The sequence below is a fragment of the Orbicella franksi genome, chromosome 1 (assembly GCF_964199315.1).
Source record: "Orbicella franksi chromosome 1, jaOrbFran1.1, whole genome shotgun sequence".
Lineage (NCBI taxonomy): Eukaryota > Metazoa > Cnidaria > Anthozoa > Scleractinia > Merulinidae > Orbicella > Orbicella franksi.
Genome location: NC_138145.1, coordinates 12,572,841 through 12,600,640, shown reverse-complemented (window position 1 = coordinate 12,600,640; position 27,800 = coordinate 12,572,841). Strand labels below are relative to the sequence as shown.

Below are 27,800 nucleotides of genomic sequence, written 5' to 3'. Positions count from 1 at the left end.
AATCATTTCATAGTGAAGGTTGAAGTTTATACTAACAGAAGACATTCTTGAGAAACACGACAGTTCTTAAAGATAACCTAATATGACAATCTGGCAATCTCTTCCCTCTTTGGCTTCTTGTGAGAACTGAAATGTTTACTATCAAGACGACTCATTAAAATTTTTCACTCTTGAAAATTCTAAACACGATAGGTGACTTAAGTAACTCTCTCAAAGTGTATTGGTTTAACTATTGGAGAAGTTTCGTGTTTCCATGACACCGCTATGGAAGAGAAAAACGCAACTCAGTTTATTATCAACCTGATGCCTTTAATGTCTTCAATTAATCACCACACAATCTGATTTTCGTGTCCATTTTTGCCTTCTAATCAATATTCTTAGCTCCACCCACGCTGTCATGTGGCCAAAATCTGAAAAAAAAAACTATTATTGTCTATTGCCGAGTTGAAATTGGTATATCCGCAATCAGTTTTTCGTTGAATAGAAAACCGAACTTTACATATATTTTTTGAGACGCCGGCATTTAATACTAGCTTGTAAGTCAGTATGGGAAATTTTACGTAGTTTTGTTACGGTTTGTTTCTGTTCGTGATTCGTGATTAATTAATCAAGTGTATCATGCTCACAGCTATATCAACACATAACAGTTTGTCTGAAGAACGTGCTATTTTTAAAGTAAATATTATGGTAACAATTGAAAAACAACACAGTAATGTGACGATGCAATTCGACGCTAACTGAAAAGGTGACAAGGAATGATTTAAAAGAAACAATTGCCTCGAAAGTCTAGTCAATCAGTCTGGATATAAAAATAATTGCTGACGTGTTTAAGAACTTAAGTCTCTGGAAATGTTTAGAAAAATAGTCAGATAAATGTAACGCAAGGTTAGTTTCTTCCGTCTTAAAAGCTCTTTAAGCCCCCCTGTGGATAGGGTTGCTCCCTTCTTTCAGTAAAGACATTTTTGAACTTAGATTTTGTTCAAATAATGAATCAGCTAATTAAGTCAAAGTAATGTTTTGCCACACGAACAGAAGGGGTTACTAACGTGAAAACGCGCAAATTTTGAGTCCGTGAAGCACTGTAGAGTCCCGGTTTTTACAACTACATAGCAAATACGGACGGGAACGGCAGAGCAACAACGAAAATGGCCGAACTGGGCGACCCAAACTTTGACTTATGACGGCCTTTAAAGCTTAACCAGAACAGATTTTTTGTGTGTGTGAGGGAGATAGATGGCATTTTAATGGTTCGTTTGTGTTGGTTTCGTCCTTTATTTAATCGGAGCGATTTTCGAATAATAGAGGATATAGTTCAAAAACTAGAAGCTGAAATACCAAAAAATGACATGACGGTGGGATATATAGATGGTTTAATATATAATACGCGCTTACATTTTACTCATTGATCATATCAAGTTTTTCTCGCCTCTTCAGGGCTCGGAGAAATACTGCGAAACTCGCAAAACATCCGCGCGTATTTAATATAAGTCAAACCATTGAATAAGGTGAAGAAACAGTCTTCGTACCCGTGACGACGTAAGGTTCCTTTTCCGCGTAAAACGAAGTAAATAGCGCGAGACGACTTCAGGCAAGTTAAAATTGTCTTGGGTTACTATTTTTGCAAGCAGGAAGCAAAAGAGGTGGTTATTTATAGAGAGAAGAGCTAAAAACAAATACAGCGGCTTAACAAAGGGTTTTTTCCGTTCACAATTGAGTCACGAAAAGTTAAAGCAATAGTTCAACGTCTAATAATGTAAGTTAATGTTGGCACGTTTTTCTATATATATCATGTTTACCCTTTGAATGGTTAAATGAATTAAATTTATTGGTTTTTAACCTAAATATCTTGTTTTCCTGAAGGATGTTCGGAACATCGGAGAAAGCTCGGAATCGTTCGCATGACCGGCTTAAAGCGATCTCGGAAACCTCCAGACAATGGTTTCACTGTAAACACAAAAACGTTGTAAGTCCTTGATATTGAGAAATATCCTTTCAGGCTGGATACTGGAAAAATCTGAATATAACACGAACAACTGACGACTCACTTGAGATCTTTTGACAATTGCCGGACTAATCTAAAGATAAAACGGTCGCTTGAAGATATCCAAAAAAATATTCAAAGGATATGATACATGATATATAATAAAGTAAGTCAGCATCAAGTTTTCAAATGTTATATTCTGCTGTACTCTTGCTGTTCTCAAATATTTACAATACTAAAAAAATATAATATTTCCAGCATATCAGCACGGCGTGACAGCTCTTAATATATAAAAATATATGTTTAGCTTTAAACAGTCGGTGAAACCTCTTCTACTTAAAGCGATCATAAATTTCAAGCTGGAATTGATATATGAATTTTCGAGATCAACTCTTAAACAAAATAACTTCGTAAATAAGATAGTTTTCAAGTTCGAACTTCAATCAAAATGAAGGCTTCACCCGGCTTGATGTTGCAAAAGAATCAACTGAAGACTATTCATGACTTCACACTGGCTACCCGCGAAAATCCATGTTTTCGTCCAGAGTTAGTAGACCCGAATTGAAATTCCAGATATAAAACATGGCTTGATGAGCAAATAACTTGCTCTTGCTCATAAAAACAACACTTATACGATAATAAGTCTTGACTCTTTCTTGGAAAGAGTTTAATATTCGGACTTGCAAACTGTTTTCTTTAGAGACTTTAGCCTCAATGGACATCTTTCTTTGGTTCGGTTTCCAGTCTAAGGCCTTTAAAAACTAGTAACAACGTCGTTTGATTGACTCGTATCCAAGCCACTCTCTTCAAACGGGACTGTTGCCTCGTTCTCGTTTTCTTCGTCGGAGTCGATAGACTCGGTTCCATCCTCTGAATGGTAAGATTTCTTGGCCAGGTTCCTCAGGACAAGATGGCGAATCACTTCCCGTCTCTGAAATAAGAAAAGAAACACCAAATTGTTTCTGGATTATAGGAAACGTGCAATAAAAACTGAACAATGAAGATATATTTATCGCTTTGTGTCGGCGTACGTAGGTTGTAATGGTTTAAAGGAGATGTGACCTTATGCGATGGATCGATAGTGCCATGCAGTATAGAGGAGAAAGCTTTTGTGCTTTGGAGAAAAAACCTTTTTTTAGAGCCTCACATATATTTTTTTGCAGTACGTTCACGCAGCTGAGCCGATGGCCGCTCTCATGTCAGACGTACATCAAAGAATATGTGTCAACTCAACGTGTTTTATTTGCAGTCTGAAATCACCGAGGAGAACTGTGGAAAGACTGAGGAGAATGGCGAGACGAAATTATCGCGTTTCGTGATGCGCACATTCCAGTCACAAAATAAAAATAGGTTATGTATGGACACGCTGAAATAACGGTATCGGAGGAATGGATAACCGTTGGCATGATTTCATACAAGTTACGATCACCTTTGTGACTCAATAGATTACCGTAGCAACATTAGAGTCTTTCAAAGTCACCGTTATGAGTTAAGGACGTTCGCGCTAATTGTTTCTGCGCATCCTTACTGCGCAGGCAAATTCACACGCCACGTCATGCATGAGAGCGCGCGCTAAGTAATAAAATGAACAATGATAAGGCAGATGGCCATTGCTATAGCTTTGCCTGGTTTAACGATCTTGGAATCTCGGCAACCCCAACTTTTCTTTCCAGAAACAGATTTTATTTACAATTATCTCCGCATTGTCCAAAAATGAACAAAAAATCAATGTGGGAAGTTAGAAAATTTTCAAGATTTCTGTCCACGCGACATCGAATCCTGCCATCTTGTGGCTGCAAGGCGCGTGAAACTGTGACCTAATTGCAATATTTTTGGACTTACAGACACTGGCCTTATTTGCTAACGAAGCCTGATTTTTTCAGATTTAGGGTGTTTTTCCGGACATGTTTTCTCCAAAATGAAGTCGGTGACACCCCATTTTTTTACATTTCTGACATAACTAACTCATCATCTTACAGTGGTAAAAGTCTCAGAAAAAAATCAATGTTGGAAAATTTTCGCGCGAACGTCCTTAAGTGTCTTGTGTTTATAACTCTGAAGCAGCTCTTGATTTGGCAAGCATTTTAACAATTTATAAGTTATTACCTCCTTCTCGTTAATCCTTTTTGCTTTCCAGTTAGAGTGTGAACCCCCATCCTTGACAAATCGTTTGAAAATTATCTATGTGAAAAGAAAAATAATTTTTGAGAGTTCTTAGCCCAGTGCCTTGTAATGAAGTAGATTGTAATTGTGTTTGAATGTCAGACGTACGGATACGATTTCTAATCACATGATCCTGCAGAACAATATCGTGGACACATCATGAACGCATCTTTATGATATTAAGTTCTTTTGGATCGTTGTTGGCGATATTCCATTTTCATAAAGATAAATTCGACTTGCAAAATATCTTCTCATATATCTTACACCATTCGATCAGTAGTACATGTACTATTCATTTCAATTTATTGAATAGAATATCGTACGCGAACTGCCTGTGAAGTAAAAAATAATTGCTGCTTATTTGAAAGGCTTTTCACAACCAATAAGAATAGTGTTTCTCGTTTTGGAATATCTTCTTTAGATTTAGAGATATTTATGTTTTTGTAGTATGCAAATGAGGAAGGTGATGATGTCATAACCACTTAAACAGTAAAGCACTCAGTTCAGAATATCTCTAGAAATATTAGAGCAGTGTTCTTCAAACTATGCAGTGTTCTTTCAGTGTTCTGAAATCAAAGAAGATGTTCCAAAATGGAAAACAACGTTCTTCTTTATTTTGAAAAGCATTTCAAAAAAGCATCAATTATTTTTTACTTCATATGCACTTCAACTCTGATGAAGGTGGACAGAAGCCACCGAAAATTCAGTACAGAAAGTAACAGATCGGATAACAAAAGCCCTAACGAATAGAATATCGTTAGTCTGTAATGTTCAGCAAACATCATTATAGAAGACACAGTGGCTTCATCAGTGGTTAGTAATACGGATATAGAGGTCTGGATTCGAGCGTTGTTTGGGTCGACAGCCAACAGTGCCCTCCGATCCACCACTCAGGAGTGTTATAAATTGGGACGTTGTAGGGAAAAGCTGACAAAATCTGGAGAGGAGTTGCTTGTGATGGACTATCAGCCCACTAAGGGGATCAGCAATACTTCAAGAGTCTGTTAGTGCCAGAGAAACGGCGACAATTAAACTTGGATCTGATAAGCCACGTTTATTGACAGACTTAAAATCCTTCTTATAAACTTCCTCATCTACTACAATACTCACCAAGACTCTTTTTGAGCAGTAGGCTGTGACAAGACGCTTAATAAGCCACAGGAGTGGAAGCAACAGGTACAGAAGATTAAAAGGCGGGGGAAGGACGCCTTTCTTGTGAATCCAGCTTAACCACAGCCTCGTCCTGGTCAACTTCCATTCAGCATCCAAGTTGGCCTGTCAATCATATGAACAACGACGTCACATTTACTATCGTTACTTCCAGACAGTTTTTTCTTTTCTTTTTTTTTTTTTTTTTTTTGTACAGTAGCACGTTGTTAGTTTCGGCCTCGGCCTGGAGCGCAATCAAATTAACTGCTTCGAAACTCACTGGTACGACCTAAAATTAAAATTAGCTGGAAGAACACTCGCAAATTCGCGTGAACGATAAACGAGCTCCTCTCTCAGGACTTCTTGGAAAACGTTAAGCCACGTTAGGCCAGGCGACGAAACAGCCCGCCAGATAAATTCGAAACTCGAAAGTATTACAAAATGTTAACAATTGCCAGAAAGAGTAAGTGTTCGATGCCTCAATATAGCCACTGATTTCGGATATATGTTATGCAATAGTCCAAGTGAATCAGATTGGTGACTCACTGCATCTTAATCTGGCAAGTCTGGCTAGCAAGTAGCACTTACATAGCTTGGTTTGCTCGTTTGTTTGTTTGTTTGCTTGTTTGTTCGTTAGCGATGCAAACCGTGATGATTCTTGCTGAAGCAATTGTTAATTGATAAGCATTGCGATCATAATTTTGAGTGTATTAACCAGGATAAGTCTTTTTCAAACTCATTAATAATCAATCATGACCGTGATGATGTTTGGAAATCTGACCTTAATGAGCATAGATTTTTACGATTTTGTTTCTCCTTTTTCTCTTTAGTTTTACTTTTGACCGAGAAAATATATCAAACTCGCAAGACATGTGTTTGACCACACTTCCAAACACCTCAAAGTTCGTCAAAAATACTCTGCTGCGCGTCGTATTTTCAACTCTCTTCTCGGTGTTTGGAAATGTGGTCTAACATGGTCTTTCGTGTTTGATATACTACATCAGCCTATTTATCCCTTCAATAGTGAGTTTAATATCCTGATAGCGGAAAGGACGATGGTTTAGCAGAGAAATGAGTTGAAAAATGTGAAATCAGCTCAGTACGTACCGTTATCTGAACGTAAGAATCGTTGAGTATTGCAATGAGCATGTTAAGAGCCACCAGAACTGCTACGATATTGAACGCGCCGAATAAGATCAACCCAGTTTTCCATATAACATCGTATTCACTATTATCAAGCTGGAAGCTACCAGGGTCTATCTGGCCAAACAGCGACCAAAATATCGTGCTCACGCTGCCTAACATGCTGCAAACAAAAAAGGCCTTATGGTTAGTTTGCTCGTCTCCGGATTGAGCGGTCCGGGTTCAAGCCCTGGCCGGGGACACTGTGTTGTGTTCTTGGGCAAGACACTTTACTCTCACAGTGCCTCTCTCCACCCTAGTGATTAAATGGATACCGGCGAATTTAATGCTGGGGGGGTAACACTGCGATGGGCTAGCATCCCACCCAGGAGGTAGTAGAACTACACCCAGTCGCTTCATGCTACAGAAATCGGGATAAGTTCCGGCCTGGTGCGCCACTTGGCTCGTATGCAGACTTTACCCTTTTTTTACCCGTGTGAAAAATGACGTTATTTGCATTTGTTTTTTGTATTCGATGGGTCACTTGGCTCGCATGCAGACTTTACCCTTTTTTTACCCGTGTGAAAAATGACGTTATTTGCATTTGTTTTTTGTATTTGATGGGTCACTTGGCTCGCATGCAGACTTTACCTTACCTTACCTTATGCTCAAACATATCAACCCTGGATTTAATTGATTTTGGCTTTTTCAACCACGACAGAAAATTACTTTTAATCTTTATCCTTCTCTCAAATCAGCAGATCAGCACCTAGAAAAATGACATGCTCACACTTGATTACCGTGGTTTTGCCATGTCCTTTTTGAGGCGGGGCAACGTGAACGCCCTATCACTGTCTTGATTGTCGGAGTTCGCAATGGGACGCTTGTTGAAAAGGGGCGCTTATTATAGACACTAAAGGGGAGTGCTTATCACAAGGGGGGCGTTAAATAGAATTATTACAGTGATCTGATGCAACGTAGCTATACTCACTTGTCTAGATGAAGAGGATCTGTTTGATTTGATCCCGACAGGAAAAACTGCCTGGCCTTCTCATATTGCAGGTACAGCTTAGTAAAACTGACAACGAACGCCAGGAAGACGAAGATAAAATAAAAGAAAAACTTCATTACGTCAAATAACATTTGTATGAATGCATGTAGGAGTGGACCAATGGTGGAGTTTGCCTGAATATACGACAAGTTTTGGGTAAATGCCAGTAGAATTGCCAGGGCTAAAAGACAGTCGGAAAACAACACGATCGTGTACGAGCTGTGTGTAGCATGGTTCTTCCACGTCAAAGAGTCCAGTTTTCCTATCATTGCTGCTCTGCCAGCCCACCAAAACACGTAATGGAGAAGAAATAGCATGACCGTGGCTAGAGCCAGATAGTTCCAGTAGTCAGTAAAGAAGCGAACTCTTCCTTTGTGGTAAACCTGTTTAACTAAATCCACTAAGTGACCAAGTACGAATACGAGGATTAGCCAATCTGAGAAGGAAAGAAATACACGTTATAAACATGTTGAATATATTTTAAGCCTGAAAATATTCCATGCCAGTAACCACTGGTCAAAGCATTTTTGTTGATTTCACATCATATTAAATTTTCTGGTCTTTTTTTAACAGCGCCAAGATAATAATAATAATAATAAATACTACTACTAATAATAATAATAATAAAGTTTTTTGGGCGCAAAAAAAAAACTCAATGCGCTTACATTACTATAAAAAAAATCTGTTGCCGTCTTGACTGAACCAAGAAATGGAAACTGTGTTTCAGTGTTATTTTACTGTCCGCATTAATTTGAGCTTTACCGAAACCTGCTGAAGATTACTCCGTCATTTACCGATAATTAGTTGACCAACCAAAGATCACGGTCGAGGATAACCTAAAGACAAGGGGAACCTAAGCGGTAACATAGTCATTTTGAAGCTTTCAATTTCTTTTCGGTACTCACTACAACGACAATACGGACTAATTCTCAAAATCCCCTTATCTCTGGAAAAGGTTAAAAAGAAAGATGGGAAACCGTCATAATCACCTCGTCTCTAATTACTAAGAATAGAAATAAGTGGAATTTGGGTTCAGTCTGCGCTTGAACAGATTACAATAACTAACATTAGTATATAACACACAAGTGAATAGTACTTTTCATGCGTTCTGATTGCTGATTAGGAAAGTATTGTTCACCTCAGAGCAGCCGAAGAGAAATGTCCGACCATCTGTCGTATTATTGTCAGAAATGAAGTAATAATTATTTTGATTCGCTAGTAATTCAGCTTGTGTGGTAAATACTAAAACAGTTATTCGCCTCAGTGTCGCTTCGTGGTTCGGTAAATATCCACCATTTTATACTTACACTTGGCCGGGTGAATAATTGTTAGATGATTAAAGATATTTTTCTGAGTCTCTTTACTCACCAGTTATGGCGTACTGCAGAAAAATACTTTGAAAAGCGAACGAAGACAAAAACAGCAGAAAAAGAAATGTTTGAAAGGAACCACAACTGATGAGGAATTTCACACATGGAGAGTGTAGCATTCTTCCGACTTCATGCCTGGGAAGACAGTTGTCGAAAACAAGCCAAAATACGAGGAAAAAAGGAAACAGACCAAACGCCAACAATATCAAGGCGAACTGTTTCCAGGAACTTTTCTCCAGGAAAGGGACATCTCTGTAAATCTCTGAATTCAACAGAAGCTGGCTGAAAGGATGACTGACGAACTGAAAATTCAAAATATTAAACGCTGGTCTTAGTTCAGTCGATCTTTAAGGCGGTGGAATGCTTGCAGCCGTTTTTTTTTTTCACAAAGTGTCACTTAGACGGGTGATCAGAGCCATCCCGAACGCAAAAGGGCAGTATGGCCGAATAATTTTTAGATGCCGGGATAACAGGACAATTTTCTAGATAATATCACTTGGTCTGCACAAAGAAAATAAACTGCTCAACCTAAAAAAGTCTATTAAATTAATACACCGCTGAGGCAGTGAGTTTTTGTGTATTGGTTATAATAGTAGAGTGTGCTGATACTTACTGAAGATAGTGTGGTAAGGTAGAAACATGCGACCATCACCTCGATCATCTTATCTTGGTGGAAAACAATAGCAGAGAAGTCCTTTTTTTTTCAAGCATTCAGTTACGTGGAAATGGGCCTACTACGGGCCTACTACTTCTTCCATAACTCTCTGATCCCATCGGAAACTTACTGAGCCCTAAATGATCATCTGCCTTTTCGTGTTATGCGGGGTCGTTGTGCGATATAGTGCTTAACGTAGTTGCCAAAAAAAAAAAGAGCAAAACAAACCTTTTCATTTCTCGTGACGATGGCAAACTCAAGGATGTTTAAAAGCCCTTCGCCCGTACTAGGTAGCATTAGTTCGTTTTTCATCTCCATAACGCATCTTATCTCTTTCATCGACCGGCATTCGTTCAGCACCGCCACTGCAAACTCTTTACAACCATCGCTGAGCTCCAAATACTCTTTCCTGAACTCATACTCCTGCTCTGCCATCTCACACAACTCTTTGTTGAGGACACAGGCCTGATAAACGGGATCGGGACCGTTAAGTGAGTTTTGAAGAAAAGACGCGGTTAAGTACACAGGACTAGCAAGTGCTCGATATCTGTTTAAACGGAACACAGCAGGTCCTAGCTTTTCACCTTCAACTCTGTGAGATCGTTGAGAATTATCCGTAGGTAAGTCGGAAATGGTGAACCCACGTTCCAGCAGAAGCTTGACAATTTGGAAATTCTGCAAACATGCTGCCAGAATCAGCGGTGTGATGTATCGTTCGCGTTTGGAAGAGTTCGTTACGTATAAAGTATCTGGTTGCACCGATGGAGGCTCGTGAAATTTAAGCAAAATTTCCACACATTTCGCGTCACTTTCACGAACTGCGTGCAACAATGCGAGTTCCAAGTCGGCTCCACCGGTCAGTAAGAATTTGATAATGTCGTCCCGAATTGACAGGTCTTCCAAATCCGCCGCTACTTGCAGTACAGTTTTACCCGAGTTGTTGACACAGTTAAGGTTACATTCTGGCTGAGAGTAATTTAGAGCGTTCTTAACTTTCTCCAAATCTCCCTTCTTTATCGCATCAAAAAGCTTTCGCTCCAACTTGTGTATAGTTGGTGGAACGCCGTCTACCAGACCATCTACTTTAAGTTCTTCCAGTAAAACGTCGGTCGCCTCCATTGAGTCTTATTACTTTGTCGATTGTTATTACTCCTCCTTTATCACTGTTGTAAGGACATCAGACTTTGTGATTCTGTGAATTGCTGGGTGATGCCAAAAAACTGTACAAACTCTTTCACTTTGCATGAGATCTGATAAGTGGAAAATAACATACGGTTAATACCTTAGTTTTTTCTTTGTTGGGCTTGAATTTTCTATCTTCCCCAGAAATTAAGTTCTCCAATGATTTTTTTCAAACTTTCCTTTAACATCTCCTACCAAGCGATGTTCGGAAAAACAAAACAAAAAAGATATAGGTCATCATGCTCGCAAAAGACTGTGATGGGCCAATATTACCCCATCTATGCCCAATCACGTTATTTCATCGGTTCACGCGCGTTACACTGCCGTAGCGGGAAGCAAAGTTTTTTAAGAAAAACATTTAAAATATATATATGATACGAGGAAAATCTCGGGCATGTGGAACAATATTTAATCTATAAAACAATCACGCAATTTAAACGACATCGACTCAAACGTTTCTCAAGTCGTTGTTTCAAGGTCATAATTTGTATCCTTGTGCAAGCTTTCAGCCATGTCTTTTTACCGTCTGAACAATTTTTGTTTTTATTCCTCTACTTAAAGAGGATAATAAAAAAATATAGAGAATAATCTGTACACCAAAATTATGTAATAAAAAATATAGGTCAACATGCTCATTAAAGAGAAAACGAGCATTTATTTGGCTGTCGAGCTTAGCGTGAAGGAAGTCTCTTGATGGTGTGTATGTGTGGGCGCTGATGACGCAAGAATCGTGCCCAGTAGGGACGCGCAAAGCAATTTTGAGAAATGACCAACTTGTGTCATCAATCGCATAGAACAAACAAAATTAGAAAAGCCCTACTCGTTTGTATCTCGAAAATAAAAAAATGCCGTGCAGGAACGTACGATTTATGTTCGTTTACAGCCACCTTTATATTAGTTGAAATTTGGCTGGCCTATGCTTTAAGGGTGATTATTGAGACCTCAATCAAAACACTAGCTTCCATAGATTGAAAATCGCATTGTTTGGACCTGTATTTTTGGCGCCGCGGGAAGCATGGCGAAAGGAATCATTTCATGCAGTTACCGATTCATACTGTCCCATGTTTTAAGTCGTAATTCCAAATAACCTATGTCAATTTTACTCAAAGTTTGCAGAGAAATTCGTTGGAGAAGCGAAAAGAATATGGTCCCTAATAAATGGTCTACAGGCAATCAGTTACGCGGTCACATTTTCGACAATATTGCACAGAATGTTTGTCACACTGCTGACTGCCAAAACTGCAAAAAACTCTGCGAGTCCACCAATTTTGTCATCTTTTCGTATTATATACTTCTGAAGAACTCATCTTTGACTTTTATCTAAATCAAAAGAGAACCTAATATTGGCGGGTGGCGTACAGCTTCGGCAACCTATTTACATATCACTTCTGACTGATCATATGCATAACTTTGAGTAAAAAGACGTGATTGCGGAATTGTAAGGTTGTCGGTAGCATTTCTACAAATTGCTAGTTGGCTTCAAGCAGAAAATTTTGAAAATAGCGTTTGAAGTCTTGAACAAATTACAGTGAGATTTCTTTAATGGTACTCACAGACTCAGGTGGTTTTTCTCGGGTCGAAAAAGTCAACCCATCTTTTTCGTCCTCACTGTGCCATTGACGGTTACCACCAGTAACGATAATTCCCACCCACCTTGGTGAATAATATCCCTTCACCCACTAGGTGTGCAAGTAATTTGAGCAGAAAGTTTCAAACGGTCTGTGCACGGAATGATCAGCGCATCATTCGACACATCTTTTGCGGTTTCGATGGAGAAGACTTGTGGGATTTACCAGCTGAGAGATTCTCACTCGGCGGACACTTTCCTCCAATGAAGGGAAGCAATGATTCAGAGAGCAACTATCGGACTTGCTCTAAATGGAATCTTGATTCCATCAGAGCTTTTGGGGCAAATTTACGGCTATTTTCCTTTTCCTTCAGTCGATCTGCTGAGCTTTACCGCTCGAATTGCTTACCGGTCTTGAAGAATGATATATGGTGAAGATATCATGGGAATATTGCCTACAAGACCTGGAAAATCTGTGATCTTACAGCTGTTTACTCTGGTAAAAATGTACGAAGGTCAATTGACATCGAATTGACCGTTATCCAGAATCAAAGAAGACCAAATTAAGATTTCCGAGGCTTGGGTATTTCAGCTGTGAAGTTAAATCACGATGAAGAAACATCCGAGAAGATTTCAAGAGGCAAGTATCGAGTGTTTACGAGTCATTACCGATTCTGCGCTCGGGTTCCGAGGAGGCAATGTGTGATCGATGAGCGGTTTAAGACAGGCCTCCGCGAACTTCCTCTATGAATTATGATTGCATCGCATTTTAGCAATGCGGGCGTATTTTGGCGAGCGAGTGCATTTTTATCAAGCGAGTGCCGTCTTGGATTCAAACTCGGAAGAGGCTTGGGGAGAGACGAAGAGAGGCACTATACTAAGCCAACATGACGGCGAATTTACTTCGGGCTGCCGATAACTCGATCTAGCTCCTCGCGAACACACTGGCTTCCGTCAAGCTTTCTTCAATCTCAGGATAACATAAGTTAAGTCATGATCGGTGATCGTGCTCTCATGTCCACATGAGAGATTCAACCTTCATGGGTAGACGTCACAATAGCCTCTCGATCTATTCTCCTCAAAGTCGGCCATGAAACAAAATGGCGGCGTTTTTGGAGTTACTTTCCAGATTTCGTCGAGACACAGAAACTCGCGAATTTTAACGAATCCAAAATTTTTTTGCAGAAGTATTTCGAATGACAATAAGATTTTCTTTGGAAAAAAACATCATATGCTCTTGTCAAAAGGACTTTGGCTTCATATAGCTCTTACGAACCGAGTTTGTTTGCCATATTGCGTCACTTCATTCCGCAACCGTGAGTTACCTCGGTCAGTCATGTCAGTAGGATCTCCTTCATGTAGATAATTATTTTGTAGTCGATCGGCATCAGGCACTGATTATTTTGCTGGTCTATCCACGTATTGTCTTTCCCCGTTTAAGCTGTTTCTGTTGTCAAAATGTTTGGTGATTTGTATGATAAGTTGTCATCAAAATGGTAGGTTTTTAGAGCTAAACGTTCTCTACTGTTCAGTACGTTTCAACAAAATACTCCGCGAACATCCGTCAGTTTAACCACCATGTTGAAGGCTTGGACGCCAAGCATGGCATCATAACGCATAACATCGACTTCCAAGGTGAAGTTTTTGTTAAAAAGTTTAACATTTCCAATGCATAGCACATAATTCGATAAGCTAAACTGGCCGAATGCTTTGTTAGAGGACTCGCCGAGTTCAGAAATCGGTCGAAATAAAGTTTGTCAGCCTACAAATATTTCGTTTTCACATGCAAATTCTTTTAGAATAGTAGAACGTGACGGTAATTCATGCATCAATGCGCCTTAACGTAAAACCATGTTGGCAATCTCCAAAACTCTCTCTTCGACTACATAGATCATTTCATAGCCAAAGTGCTATATTTTTCATCGAATGGATTAATCTCCCTGCGAATCTACCCCCAAAATATAAAAACAAATTATTTCAGTATTTATTTAAATCCAGAAGTTATTTCTATAATTTTCACTTTCAATATATAAAATACGTTTTCTACCCTTCCGTTCTCCTTTGATCTCGGCTTGGCAGACGGCCTCCGTTCGAACGCGTTATTTCGCACTCACCCAAATAACCACGTGAATCAAAACGCGTAAATATCAGAAAAGCTTTATGCAAGGCCGTGTATGAATAAGATTTGCCTTGCGTGAGATCGCAAGGATACTAAAGCAAACCAATTACAATCGCCTAGAATAGCTCCATTTAATAGTTTTACTAATTGCCGACTACCAAAAATTGTTATTTGAATTTGTAAAATAAGGTCATTGTACATTGTGGAGTTCCGTGAATTCTGTAAAATGCCGGCCGCAGATGAAGCCGCTTGCCGGCAATGGCTCATTGAGTGGGGCTGACAGTGACATGACATGACTTCTCAATCGCGTACTGATGCTACTACTACAGCAAGCAAAGAACGCATTTGATTGAAAAACAAATAAATTGTATGCTCAGAAACTTCTAGCGTTTGGCAACCAAAATAAATACTGGTTTATTCAACATTGAACAATCCTACCTTTGTCTGGCCTGAGAGAGAGGAGGACATCAAAACATTGTGTACAACTACAATTGGAACCGGCACTGGAACTTAATTCATTTCCTCTTAAATGCGCTCAATTTTTGACACATTAACTATGAGCTATCTCGATCCTCAATTATCTTGAACAATTTTTCGTCCGACTTAGCTGTGTCAGTAACTCCACTATCTGAGGACGGTTTCGAATGAAGTAGCACCATGATCAATGAAAATGCGTTTAAAAAAAAACATTCCTACATGTTAATATCGTGGCATTGACTACCAAACAATAAATAGCTGGGTTCTTTTATTTTCAAACCTCCCATAAGGCCTGGTACTATATATTTTAAGTTTCATCTCTAATCCTGTGGGATCTCGCACGACAGAAAATTAAAATCATGATTGACAACTGAAAATTTGAAATTACTGTTTATAGCTCAAGCTTTTGCTATCGAAGACGTACGCGCCCAGAATTAAGCGTTAAATTAGGTTGTAATGTATTATTTCACATTGGAAAAATCAGACTTAATAAACAACTCGTTGTGAATATCGATCACACCACTTGAAGCCGACCAGTTTAATTTTCGTTGTGTCAAGTAGCATATAACATTTTCTTATCGACTCTCGTTTGTATCCCACGTTCAGCATGTCTCAGATTCTCGTGAATAAACTCGATTGCTGGCGGCTCCCTCTCAAGGCTATGTTTTGAATTATTTGTCTCCTTTACTTATAATAGAAATATTTTCTATTCGGTTGAGCGAAGCGAAAGAGAATAGTAGTGCCTGTTTAGTTGCATTCTTTAAGGTATTCCTCACATCAGACTTCAGTGAGTACGAACCAGAGCGAAGTTGAGGTTGACATTTTCATACATTAGCTGTATTTTTGTCCATCCTGACCTCGACTCGGTGCCATTGCTTGTTGGAATAGCGTAAAGGTCTATGTTTTTACTTGAAGAACATTTTCGCCTAGTTTAAATGGTGTTACTGTTTGCACGACCGATCCGACCAATTTTACAAATTTTCGTTTCCAAAGTTGGACATAAATACACATTAAATACGGTTATCAGAACGAAAATTTTGGTTTCCGCAAACTACACGAAAATAAAGACAAATCATGTACGTACGCAAGGACGTCACAACATGGCGGGACGACTTTTATCCACGAACCCCGGGGGGTAATGGGCCGGAAATTTTTCTCAAATTTCATGACGCAAATTACAACAGAACGCTAGATCGCCCACGAAGAGCAACTGCCATGCTTCTATTTTTAAACCCAAATTTAAGGCCAAAGTTGTGCATAAAAGTTGTGTAATACTTTCGGGTTGATTGCGCAGGTTTGTCATTTTAGAAATCAAGCCTAAATTAAACACTATTTCTTCCGTGGAATCCGTTCCAAAACGATAAAAGGTGACCACTTTGATTCACGTTCAGAAACGGATGTTTAGAGAAAACACTTCTTCTTATAGACATGAAGTTTTAACAAAATGGTCATGCATACATGTATGTCGCCTAATCATTTCTTACCTGAAAAAGCCTTTCTGGAAATCGACGAAAAAATTGATTATTAGAAATGGCACTTCTTATAATTGCGTGCACCAAAGAAAACAAGAAAGAAATTTCAGACAAATTGATCATTAAGCACATCCCGATTAGCAATGAATGAATATAAGAAAAAGGGCTCATAATTGTCTGTGGCATAATGCGCTTTGAAATTACAAAATATTGTCAGCTGTTTATAACTCATGCTTATATACTTCCCAGACTCGGTGTTTGGAAAAACGCGAAAGACCATCAGCCATTTATGCATTTGTGAACCGATATTTTACATGAAAACTGTACTCTAAGTTAACGAGAAACGAGCGAGAAAAGAACAAACTTCGCGTATTATTGTACATGCATTTGATATTTTTTGTCAACTTACCCTAAGCTCACGAGAAAAAACCGAGAAAAGACCAAGATCACGTACTATAAATTTGATTATTTTTGTCAACTTACTCGCTATTCCAGAGAAGCCATCGGCGTTAAATGAAATCCTTCGTCTTTTAGTAGTCGAGATCACAACTCGTGTTTTGTAACTCGTAAATACTAGCCATGTCTTTTGCAGTTTGTTTTAAACTCCAACCATGAGCGAAACCATGTTTATATCAACTATAGCGATAAAAGCTTTGGCTATTACCATCGGTGTCAAATAATTACAAAAAGCACCTGTTGATGGCCTGCTATATTGATTAATTAACAACAACGGAGCCGCAAAGAATAGCGAGCCTGGGATCGAGAGTGGACGTAATGATGGCGCGGGCAAAGATAATTTCCTTTTTTATAACCCAAATAAACAAGTGATTTCCCTTTCTTTTTTACGGGAATAAGCCGGAGACCATTTTCTGGGTTATAAAAACAACTTGGAAGATATCGAAAAAGCTGTGGAAACACTAACCTTCTTGTTCCCGCAGCATTTCCAGTTCTCCGTGAGGTCTACGTACTTTTAAGTAAAATTACAATTACGATTACGATTAAAATTGTATTACTATAGTTCGACGGAAACAAAGAAAATTTTTTAATTTTTCTTAATTAGAGATGAAAGCTAAGTGGTCGTCATTTCATTCAATTTTTTCTTCGGCTCTTATAGCTGGAGCGATTTGCAAACTTTACTTCTGAATAACCATCTGCTCACTCTACCTCAGAATCCATTAAAAGAGATCGTGACTTCTTCTTTTTAATTCAGTCACGTTTAAATTGCAACATTCATTCGGCAATAATAAAGTGTATTATCGTTTGTCTCACGATGTAGTCACTTGAGATGTAGATCGCGACGTTTCGACTGCTTACTGCTAGTCTTCTTCAGGCGATAATGTGTCCACTCCTGAAACGGAGTGGACACATATCAGAGGCGGTTTATAATAAGATCAGACCTCGACACAAACAACCACCTAGGATCTATGGTTTGCCGAAGATCCACAAGGCCGACACACCGCTTAGGCCAATTGTGTCGTGTGTCAACACCTTTGCATACGACCTGTCTGCTTTCTTGGCTAACGTATTATCTCCTCTTGCAGGTAACTCGAACTTCACAGTGAAGAACTCAACTGACTTCGCCTCCACCATCGCCAGTGAAGAGATCCAGGACCACGAGATCATGGTGTCTTTCGACGTAGAGTTACTGTTTACCAACGTACCGATCGAGGGCGCCGTACAAGCCGCGCTACAAAAAATGGAGAACGACGCAGGCCTGGCTGACCGCACGACACTTACACCAGTTCAAATCGCGGACCTCTTGAATTTCGTATTAAGATCTACGTTCTTCCAGTACAACGGATCGATTTACGAACAACGAGACGGCACAGCCATGGGGAGCTCTGTATCCGCGGTTATTGCTAATCTCTACATGGAGATATTTGAAGAACAAGCAATAGAGTCCGCACCTTGCAAGCCTAAGATCTGGAAACGCTACGTAGATGATACTTTCACCATCCTGGATCGGGATAGAGTTGACGTCTTCCTGCAACACCTGAACAGTCAACAACCATCAATCCGTTTCACCATGGAGATCGAGAACAACAACAAGATCGCCTTTCTCGACACGTCAGTTTACAGAGAACCTGATGGCCGCCTTACCACCAGTGTCTACAGGAAACCAACACATACTGATCAGTACCTAGCGTATGATTCACACCACCCTCGTTCAGTAAAGCGCGGTATTGTGAAGTGTCTGTACGACCGGGCTAAACGTCTCGTCACCAAACCATCAGTAATCGCTGGAGAGAAGAAACATCTGTCATCTGTACTTGTTTCTAACGGATATCCCTCCTCTTTTGTACAGAAGATCACAAAGGCACGAACAACCCCAAGAAGAGAGCCTGTCGCGGAATTTAAATCCACCGCCGTTTTACCTTATGTCCAAGGAGTTTCGGAGTCTCTCCGCCGCTGCCTAGAACAACAAGGCATTCGCACCGTCTTTAAGTCCGACACGACACTTCGGTCACACTTAGTGCGACCAAAGGACACCGTCAACCCGGCTAAACAAGATGGTGTTGTCTACAGGATTCCCTGTGAGTGCGGCAAAGTCTACATCGGGGAAACAGGGAGATCTATGCAGGAGAGGATCAAAGAACACGACAGGGATATACGACTCGCCCGAACCCAGACCTCCGCCGTTTCTGAACACACCCACGAGACCGGCCACTATCCTATCTGGAATGAGGTCAAGTTTATTGATCGAGATCCTCACTGGTACACACGTAAGGTCAAGGAAGCTATTCACATAAGACTTCACCCTAACAACATCAACAGGGATAGTGGAATTGAAATTCCTGAAGCATGGATACCCACGATCAAGAAACACAACAACAGGAGAACGGTACAACAGCGGACCACTGAGGGAACAGCTACTCGCCGGAATAATGGAACAATAGGAGAATCGAAATGCACCAATCACAGCCGACCTTTGTGACACAAATGATACCGTGCAATCAGTCGACCTTATCGCCTGAAGAAGACTAGCAGTAAGCAGTCGAAACGTCGCGATCTACATCTCAAGTGACTACATCGTGAGACAAACGATAATACACTTTATTATTGCATCTACCACGATGAATAACAACAACCTTTTCCTCGACATTCATTCGGCATTTGACAGCATCAGAATTCAAATTGCTGAAGGCAGCATTTTCGATAGGCTTTTGTACATTATGCTTTTATTTCCCCACTACAATGCTCCACATTAATACTCCATTTTTCCCACTAAAATGCTTGGTCTCCCCCCAAAAAAGTCACTGAAATGCTCGGTTAATGCTCATACACATTTGCACGGACGTGATCGACAGGGTGACAGTCTCACCAAGGTGACTAAACAAACATGGCTGCCCTTAATTTGATTTGGGACTACCGCTGACCTCTCCTCAGTCTCCACTCGGCTGTATTAAGGTGGCATTGGAAATATTTTGAATTTCGACTTAGTCTTCATTTTCTCGTAAAAAATAATTTCTATTTCTATTTTCTGTGTAAGAAAAATATTTCCGGGAAAATGCCACTAAAATGCTCGAATTATGCTTAATGCTTTTGCCTCACTAGAATGCTCGAAAAAGATGCTAGCATAATGTACAAGACCCTAGTTTTCGAGTGGTTAGGGCGCCGGTAGACCCTGGTTTAACTCCTCGATCATGCTTGTAAATAGTCAACTAGTCTGCCTTCCGCCAGTTAGGATTTTTAAACTAATTATGCTTGCCTAGTTATCAAAATATCCCGTCCAGGTTGGTCTCAAACGATCTTCTATTTTACGAAACCTAAACTACTAAGACTCAACTGCACCGTTTATGTTCCTATTTCAATGAGTTCTTCCCCTTCAGCTCCCTAAAATTTGTCGGTGCCGTTCCTCCTGATTAAAGCTCCTTCAGAGATTACGGTCAGATTTCATCAGTGTGTCTGCGGTCAAAACTTATGCGTTGTTTATCAAAACAAAACTGATAACTGCATCTTATTACAATTACAAACGATCCAGAATAGTCATATCACAAGGTTGAGGTTGATTATCATATATAGTCATGTTTCAAGGCTGAAATATCCAAAGTATTTATTTTTTCTGGTTAATTCCGACCAGAGTGGAATTCGATTTGCGTACGTTACCGATGTCAGTCTTTCAAATTCGTAGGCTATATTTTGGAACATATCATATTTAATGTTCTCAATTCAGTTAATGAATATCTTTAAACGATCTTAAATTCTCTAGCTAACCTAGTCTTAAGCTTTCAGAGACGGTATAGTAAAGAGGAGTCATCGCATAATGGTCATTTTGGTAATTAAGCGAGGGTTAACAGTACTGATTTTAAGGAGATGGGACATGAAGACACGCACACTTACCTCGCTCCCGCATCGGCGAACATGCAGTGTTTGTCGATTCTTATAATAAGTAAATCGAGCCGTAAATCGCCAAACCGATTCAACTTAAACGTAATTATTCACCGTCAAAACGTCTCTTGTCTTTAATTATGAAAAAACACATTCGTCTGAGTGAATTTAACCTTGAGCGCCACAAAATAAGGTCACGCTTAATGTAACCATCGAGACTGAGAGGATTCATGCCTCCAACTGTATCTAATCGATGCATTCCTAGTTCATAGTTTGTCAAAATCTATTTAAACTGAAACATGGTCAAAATAAGAATTACTTAAAACTTTGCGCGCAAAGCTAATGCATCAGTTAATTCCAGCAGTGCCTATCCCCCCGGGCAACCGCGGGGCATTTGCTCAGGTTGTCAGTCCCGGGGATGGGGCATCTGCAATTTTATCGCGGCCCGGGGGTTGGGCATTTGCGTACCCTGGGGCGACCCCCGGGCATTTGACACACGTGTTTTCGAAAGTGCCATGGATGAGTTCATCGGGAAAGATGAGGCGTTTGTCGAACAATGGTTTGTCCGTCAGGGACTAGAGAAACTTGTAGATGTTTTAAAGGCGTGTTTTCTCAATTTTAGATATTTCTTCATTACTTGTAAGCATATAAATATAAGCGACAAGGCGAACTATATTTTGTTTATCACAAAACAATCACTGACGTGAATACGGCTATTTTGAATTTCGCATTCAAAACTAGCCTAGCATTTTTTAAATTTATGAAAGTGGAGTTAAAATACTTAAGGTTTGCGAATTCAAATGATGCGATGTTCAAGACAGATCTTGCGATCTTATAATGCAATGCATCATCATTTAAAATGTCTTGATTCTTCACAGAGAAAGTAGCCTGCGAAAACAGGTACCTATCATCGCTCGCGGCTGGAGGCACGTCCGCCGCGATCCCAGCTATCCTTTTGCAAACTGTTAAAAACAAATGTAAAGAAATAAATATAATCAGAATCAGCTGACACGTACTGTTGTCCTTGAAGTCTTACCGTTGCATTAAAATACTGAACAGTTGAACGTTTTATTCGCTGATTAATAAAAAAACTGCAGAGGTGTTGGAGGGCGACGATCCCGGGGGCAGGGCATTTGCCTTCTTTCTTCGCCCCCACCCCGGGGCATTTAGACAGCTTTTGTGTCCCCGCCCCGGGAAATTTGCCCATTAATTTAAAAAAAATGCTTATGCCCGGGGGTTAGCCCGGGGGGGGGGGGGACGGGCACTGTTGAAATTGACTGATGCAAAACGTTCTATCATGACTCTTGGGTTAATCTGGCTCGCTTGGAGCAAGTTAATTTGACACATTAAACGAACTGAAGTTATTCGGTGTTTTGATCATTGTATTGGCACTTTCTAAGTAGTTCGTGTTGAAATGTTTTTTACCCTCAGCTTCTATAATGGTTTATAGATTTTTAAGATATGCAAAACGTTTTACTGTATAAATGTTAATTATAATTTTTAAAGTAATAATGCAAAGCAAAAATTAATGCTTTTATGGAAACATTAACACTAATGGCTTGAATGTTTAAAATTAGTAGAATTCTTCAGCAGACTAATGAAATTCTAGCCCTGCAATCCGATTGGCTGAGCGATCGCATATTATCAGCCATTAGTGTGCAGTTGCTTGCTCAAGGTGATCAATAAAATGGAAGCAAGGTTTTCTTTTTTCCCGGAAGTTTTGGAGGAAAACTAATAAATATTCTGGATAATTCAATCTCTGAGAAGACCAAAAGGGCATTCATCCTTTCCACGCTTGAAAAAGCTCAAAATTGTTGAACGGATGAGCGCGTCGGAGACCAGAACAGTCAGTTGCAGCTGCTGTTCAGTCCAAAGACGTTTTAGCTTCTGAAAGCTGTTTAATCGAGGTTTATTATTATTATCTGAAAGAAAATCTCAAGCTCATAATCTTATTGTCGAAAATTGAGTGTTCGTTCGCCTCAAATGTCGTTATGAAAGAGTAAACGTTGCCAGTCAGTTGTTTACAAGTCTGATATCGATTCGTCACATTATATAGTATAGGTTCCTAACTGAATAAAAAATGCCTAAATTTTTCAAGTTCGTCGTCTGCAACCCGTGTCAGTCTTCTCCATCCATAACCATCCTTGTTTCTTTCGGGTATGTTATTTTCTCTTCGGTGTTTATCTTATCAAACTGCTATTTCCAGGTTTCCTTCAAGTTAAGGATAAATTTGTCCGTGGCCAAAATAACTCAAATTTCTGTGACTGAGCTCTTTGACACAAAGATATAGACGCTGAATGATTTAAAAGACGTGGGTGAAAGTTCCCGAGGTTTCTTTCGCCGAAATTATAGCCTCAGGCGACATCAACACCTTGGAGGCGTCAGCCATTAATTCGCGCTGTGATCCTTTTTTATTGCACATTGCATCGATCAAACAAGTGTTGAACGATTGGATTGAAACGCCTTAGCACTAGCTAATTCCTAGGAAACCCGCAAGTTGATTGCCTATCGAGGCAAGGTTTTCTATTTCAAAGCAAGCTGTTTACGCAGGTGAAAAGAAACCAGAAAACGTCATTTTCAATGAGAGCTTAAAGATAATCTGGGGAAAAAAATTAGACAGTCCTTTCACAAAAAGCATGATAGGTTCACTGAAAAGACTGAAGTAAGTGCCAAAAATAGAAATACAGCTGAATCTAAAGGCAATGCCATTCGAGTAAACTTCAACGCCAAACTCTTTAATTCCACGTTACCGTTTAATCTGAAATGCAATGGTTGTAACAAAGTTGCAGAAAAGAAGGCATGCGGAGAAAGTGTAATTTATTCAAGTAATAACAGTGCAATGTAATTGTGGTGTTTGATCTAGGTGTCTGATCTAGGCTTTTTGGGGATTTTGAACATAACTCAAATATTGGATGTATATCCCCGAGACAGCAGAAAAACAAATGTCGCGCCAGTGTGTATCCGCTTTCTTGACAGAGCACGTTTACAATAAAACATATATCGATAAAAGTTATGCTTTAGAGTTTTTCGCACCGATTTACCAGTTCACTATGTTTTCCCAGACCCGCTTTTTGCTTACGGATGTTCCTCATTTTTGCGAGCAATGGCCACAAAAAATGTTGTCAGAGATCCTTGTAATGCAAATGGATAACACGTAAATAGAAATCGAATCTTACTATATCACACCACAAGATGTTCCAACTCGCATGTTGCCGTTTTCGAGTGTTAATCTATTTTTTTTGTTGCGCCCATTGTGTTCCGTAAAAGTGTTCAGAATCTAATTCACACCCTTCTAGATGCCGCGGTCAGGCCAACAATAAACTCGTTCTGCAGAAATTAATTTTTTTTTTCATTTCTTCTTAAAGGAGGGACACTGATTCCAACAAGACATGTTGGAATTTTCTTAATCCAGCCGGTATTCAAGAGTCGATCAAGGACTACGCGCCACTCGTTGTCTTTGCCGAATGTTACACATGTGGACGGACTATCAAGAATTGCACAATTTGCTTCATGCGCGTGATTTGGGACAACTGTAGATTTTAACTTTGGGTGTGGGAAAAATAATAATAACTGTCATTTGCACATTTGTTTCTCGAAATTGGTTGCCAAAAACAATGGTTGTTATCCATGATTTGTAGTTTTATCAGCTCGGTAAAATTGGCTAAAATATACTACTAAACGTATGGTTTTGGAAAACTGAGTTCGCTCTTTTTCACACAATGAAATGCGGAGTTTATTTAGACTACACTACGCCAGTTTGGCGACGCACTTCGACGGGTGCGAAAATCCCAGGCTGAACCTCAGAGCCAAACGATTGCAGTGTCACTTTCTTAACATTTAATACTTAGAATGTTAGAAAATATCCGACTTACCACATTTCATGGGATGATAACTGAGTTCTATAATGTACCGCTGGAGAAATTGACGTCGGTAAAATTTATAGCAGTTCTTTTTGCAGTTCCTCTGACTTAACTTCGCAGCCCAGGGTGTGTGTTTCGACGACTGCACTGAATTACAATGGAAGGAATGTAAGCTGACCTTTTTGGTATTGAAGGTAATTTACACTGATTGGATCTGAAGGGATAACACGAGGGATCCATATCTAACAAACGAGTGGGTGACATGACGGGCTAACATCCACGAAAACACAACGCTGTCCCAGATAAAATAATCCCGGATCATATGCATTGGTGTTGGGTGCCGAATTCCACATGGTGGATTCTAAATTTCTATGACTGGATTGTGAGATTCACTTCCATAAGGATTCCAGGATATCTATACTTGTTTGATTCCTCGTTTCGTGTGACTATTTTTGATTGAATTCCAGTAACCAGGGAAACTCAGTCCCGCTAAGGAAAACATTAGAAATAGAGCACGATATCGCTGTACTGCATGTTCGTGCCACCATATAACCGCATGATCTGGATACATCTAAACAGATCTAAATAGCCGCAATACAAATACAGCACGGCATATCGTATATCCTATTGGTTTCGACTACAAAGGGATCCTTGATATATTAATGAGGCTAGCAGTTTTAAGAACGGAATTTTATTTCCGATATCATCTAGCATAATATCGTAGAACCAAATAAAACGAAATAGAAAGAGGCAAAAATGTTTGCTACGATGTTCAGTTGCTGTTTTGAAAAAGAAGGCGAACAATGAACCAAGCGATATACGCAACAATGCTAAAATTACAAGAAAGTCATTTTAATTATTTTGTATTGGAAAAGTAAGAGTGAAAATTACAGTTTATCTAGTGAAAGGTATTGACAGACCTATTGCACTTAACTGTTTAAAAATGCTTTCACACCTGATGAACGCTGGTGAACCGCATAATGCATCAACACTAAGAGAGAATTGATCAGCCCCAAATATAAATATATCTTCCTAAATTCATTTCAGGTGTATTGACAGCAGATCAGCGCCGAAGAGTAAGGTTTCTTAAAAGTGATGACCAAAAACCATATGGAATCTTTTCTTTGCCTTTCTTCTAAATTCATGTGATTACCACGATTGACCAAGAATGTGTGATAGCAGGAGCTTGCCCCATGAAGCATATGCATAGGCACTCAAGCATAAATGATCGACATAAACGTTTGCTCGAGGTAAATCTGACATCACAGAAAATTGACTTATGACCGGGTATTTCAACTGACAAACAGGTCGACCGGGTAGTATTATATACCGCTTAGGAACCCCTGGGACAAGGTTTTGAGTTCCATTTCTTATAAATTTAGCGATAAAACTCGAATCCATGGGCGCCAGAAATATTTTTGGAATGTTTATCTTGTTGCAACCAATCAGCGACAAGATACCAATACAAGAAAAATTCGCTTGCTGAAAGAAGTTTCTTCCCTCTTGTTCCACCATCAGTCTTACAGTTCTTATTCAGAGATCTGGGATTTCAAACTTTGTCAAATAATGTTGCCAGTGATTGGGTTTGGAAAGGCAGCTTACCTTTCAAGCAACCAAAGAATCTTTAGAGTCGTTGAAAAAAGGGGATTAAATTGAGACAAAACAGACTAAAAGGAAGGAAAGTCCAAAATAGAACGTGCAAGTATTTTAATTATCACAGATATCAAATATAAAATCACTAAATCAATTCACGTGAAAGTCGGATTTAGAAAGCTTTCAAAAGAATTCCTTCCTCACTGGGTGTCTGATGTCATCACGGTAGTTAGGTTTGAGTTTCATGTGATCGTGATGTGCTCTGCTGTTTACCAGCAAAACACAGGTTTAACTCGTTAGATATTTGCCAATATCGCATTGTATTAGGCAAGATTAAGGCCTATTTTTGTATTAACATCATTTAGGAAAGTGAACATTACGAAATTGTGACAAAAATCGAACTTGTAAACAGTTTGTAAGATAACCTTGCATGAGCTGGCTACGTCAGCAATCTAACTCAGCCTCTAGCCTTTATGACCATTATGCATTCAGGGGCTGATGCAAATTTAACAAAATATATTTTCGGGGGGGGGGGGCGGTAACAGCGAAGATATCGGTGACCTCACCTATTGTTATAAATAAATGTGCCAACTACAAAACTATTGGCTTCTAAACAGCCAATAGTGTGTGTGTTTGTTTTCGTAGTCTGGAAATTGAAATTACAAAAACAGTGTGTGTAAACACATATCAGCTTCCCTATAACAAGATATCACCCAAGGGGTATTATTGGCAAAAGAAATCTCACTTGTCGCCTGCTTGTCCGACCCGGAAACGACTACCATATAGAGATAAAGCTCCTTGTTACTATAACAACGCCGAGGCCGAGGGTGCGCGGTCATAGAAAGTACAACACATCAAAGACTTTTAAAAATTCGGGTACAATATGCATTGTTTTTCACAGTTATTCCGGTAAACTGCCAATACACCGACAACCTTCATTCAATAATAATAACAATAATAATAATAATGATGATAACGATAACGATAATAATAATAACAATAATAATTTCTATAGCGCCAATTCCCAGAGGTCCAATGGATTGTCATTACCTGGTTATATTGCGCACGGGTCAGATGTGCCATTTTAAAAATGCACTTCCGAGTGATTCACCGCAGCACCATTTTGTCTTCAACTTGAAAATAAAAATTGGAGCATTTTGAGACCAATTGCGCCTACAGCCGGCGCAACCAAAAAATTAGACATTTTCGTAAGAATTAAATCAAGACATTTAGTTGCCTTCATTACAAATGATGTACTGAATTTTAACGAGAATAGTTACCTGCAACAAATACGTAACAATTTGGAAGTGTTTGGTCATTAGATTCAATCACTTGATGCTACATTTTAGCGATATGTTTCAGTGCAAATGACATTTGCACTTACGGACAACTTTGAAATGTCTCTGTGATATTTGGAAAAAGGCACTATCACGCGAGGTTGGCAGAGACATCTGGATTTTCGTGCTTGAGGACGCCTCTCAAGTTTGCGGTTCCATTTGCAAGACAAGCTGTAATATGATGGAATGTAAGCTAATATATACAGGTGTTCTGAGAAAGGTCGTCCTTCAAAAGCACGTACGCGTACGCGACAATGTCGAAAGGTATTGTGGATAATAGTAGTTACGGTTGCTTGATTAAAGCTCGAGGGGTTTCAGCGTGATAGAAAGAAAAAAGCACAAACACGTGTATTCACGTTTCCTTCTTCCCTCT

The 27,800-nt window shown here is 39.5% G+C and overlaps 1 protein-coding gene across 2 annotated transcripts; it reads right to left on the bottom strand.

The window, feature by feature from the left end:
* Nucleotides 1-962: 962 nt before the first annotated feature.
* Nucleotides 963-25,203, bottom strand: LOC145491235 (short transient receptor potential channel 4-like). 2 transcript variants are annotated; one of them, XM_081470398.1, is made up of 9 exons: nt 24,510-25,203; nt 21,542-21,599; nt 9,720-10,741; nt 8,835-9,138; nt 7,407-7,902; nt 6,401-6,599; nt 5,255-5,419; nt 4,088-4,162; nt 963-2,912 (listed from the first exon to the last, which is right to left on the bottom strand). In XM_081470398.1, the coding sequence occupies exons 3-9, from the start codon at nt 10,608-10,610 to the stop codon at nt 2,736-2,738; spliced, it is 2,307 nt and encodes a 768-aa protein (XP_081326524.1). In that variant the 5' UTR covers nt 10,611-10,741; nt 21,542-21,599; nt 24,510-25,203; the 3' UTR covers nt 963-2,735. The 2 variants fall into 2 exon arrangements, with proteins under 2 accessions (XP_081326524.1, XP_081326516.1); XM_081470390.1 differs by lacking the exon at nt 21,542-21,599.
* Between the last annotated feature and the right edge of the window lie 2,597 nt (nt 25,204-27,800).

What these genes read in the sequence shown, in the direction of transcription:
- LOC145491235 (XM_081470398.1), bottom strand. Translation starts at nt 10,610, where the DNA reads ATGGAGGCGACCGACGTTTTACTGGAAGAACTTAAAGTAGATGGTCTG. An exon ending in TCGTCACGAGAAATGAAAAG is followed by an intron (nt 9,139 to 9,719) that starts GTTTGTTTTGCT and finishes TTGAATTTTCAG; the next exon opens with TTCGTCAGTCATCCTTTCAG. An exon ending in TCTGCAGTACGCCATAACTG is followed by an intron (nt 7,903 to 8,834) that starts GTGAGTAAAGAG and finishes TTTCCTTCTCAG; the next exon opens with ATTGGCTAATCCTCGTATTC.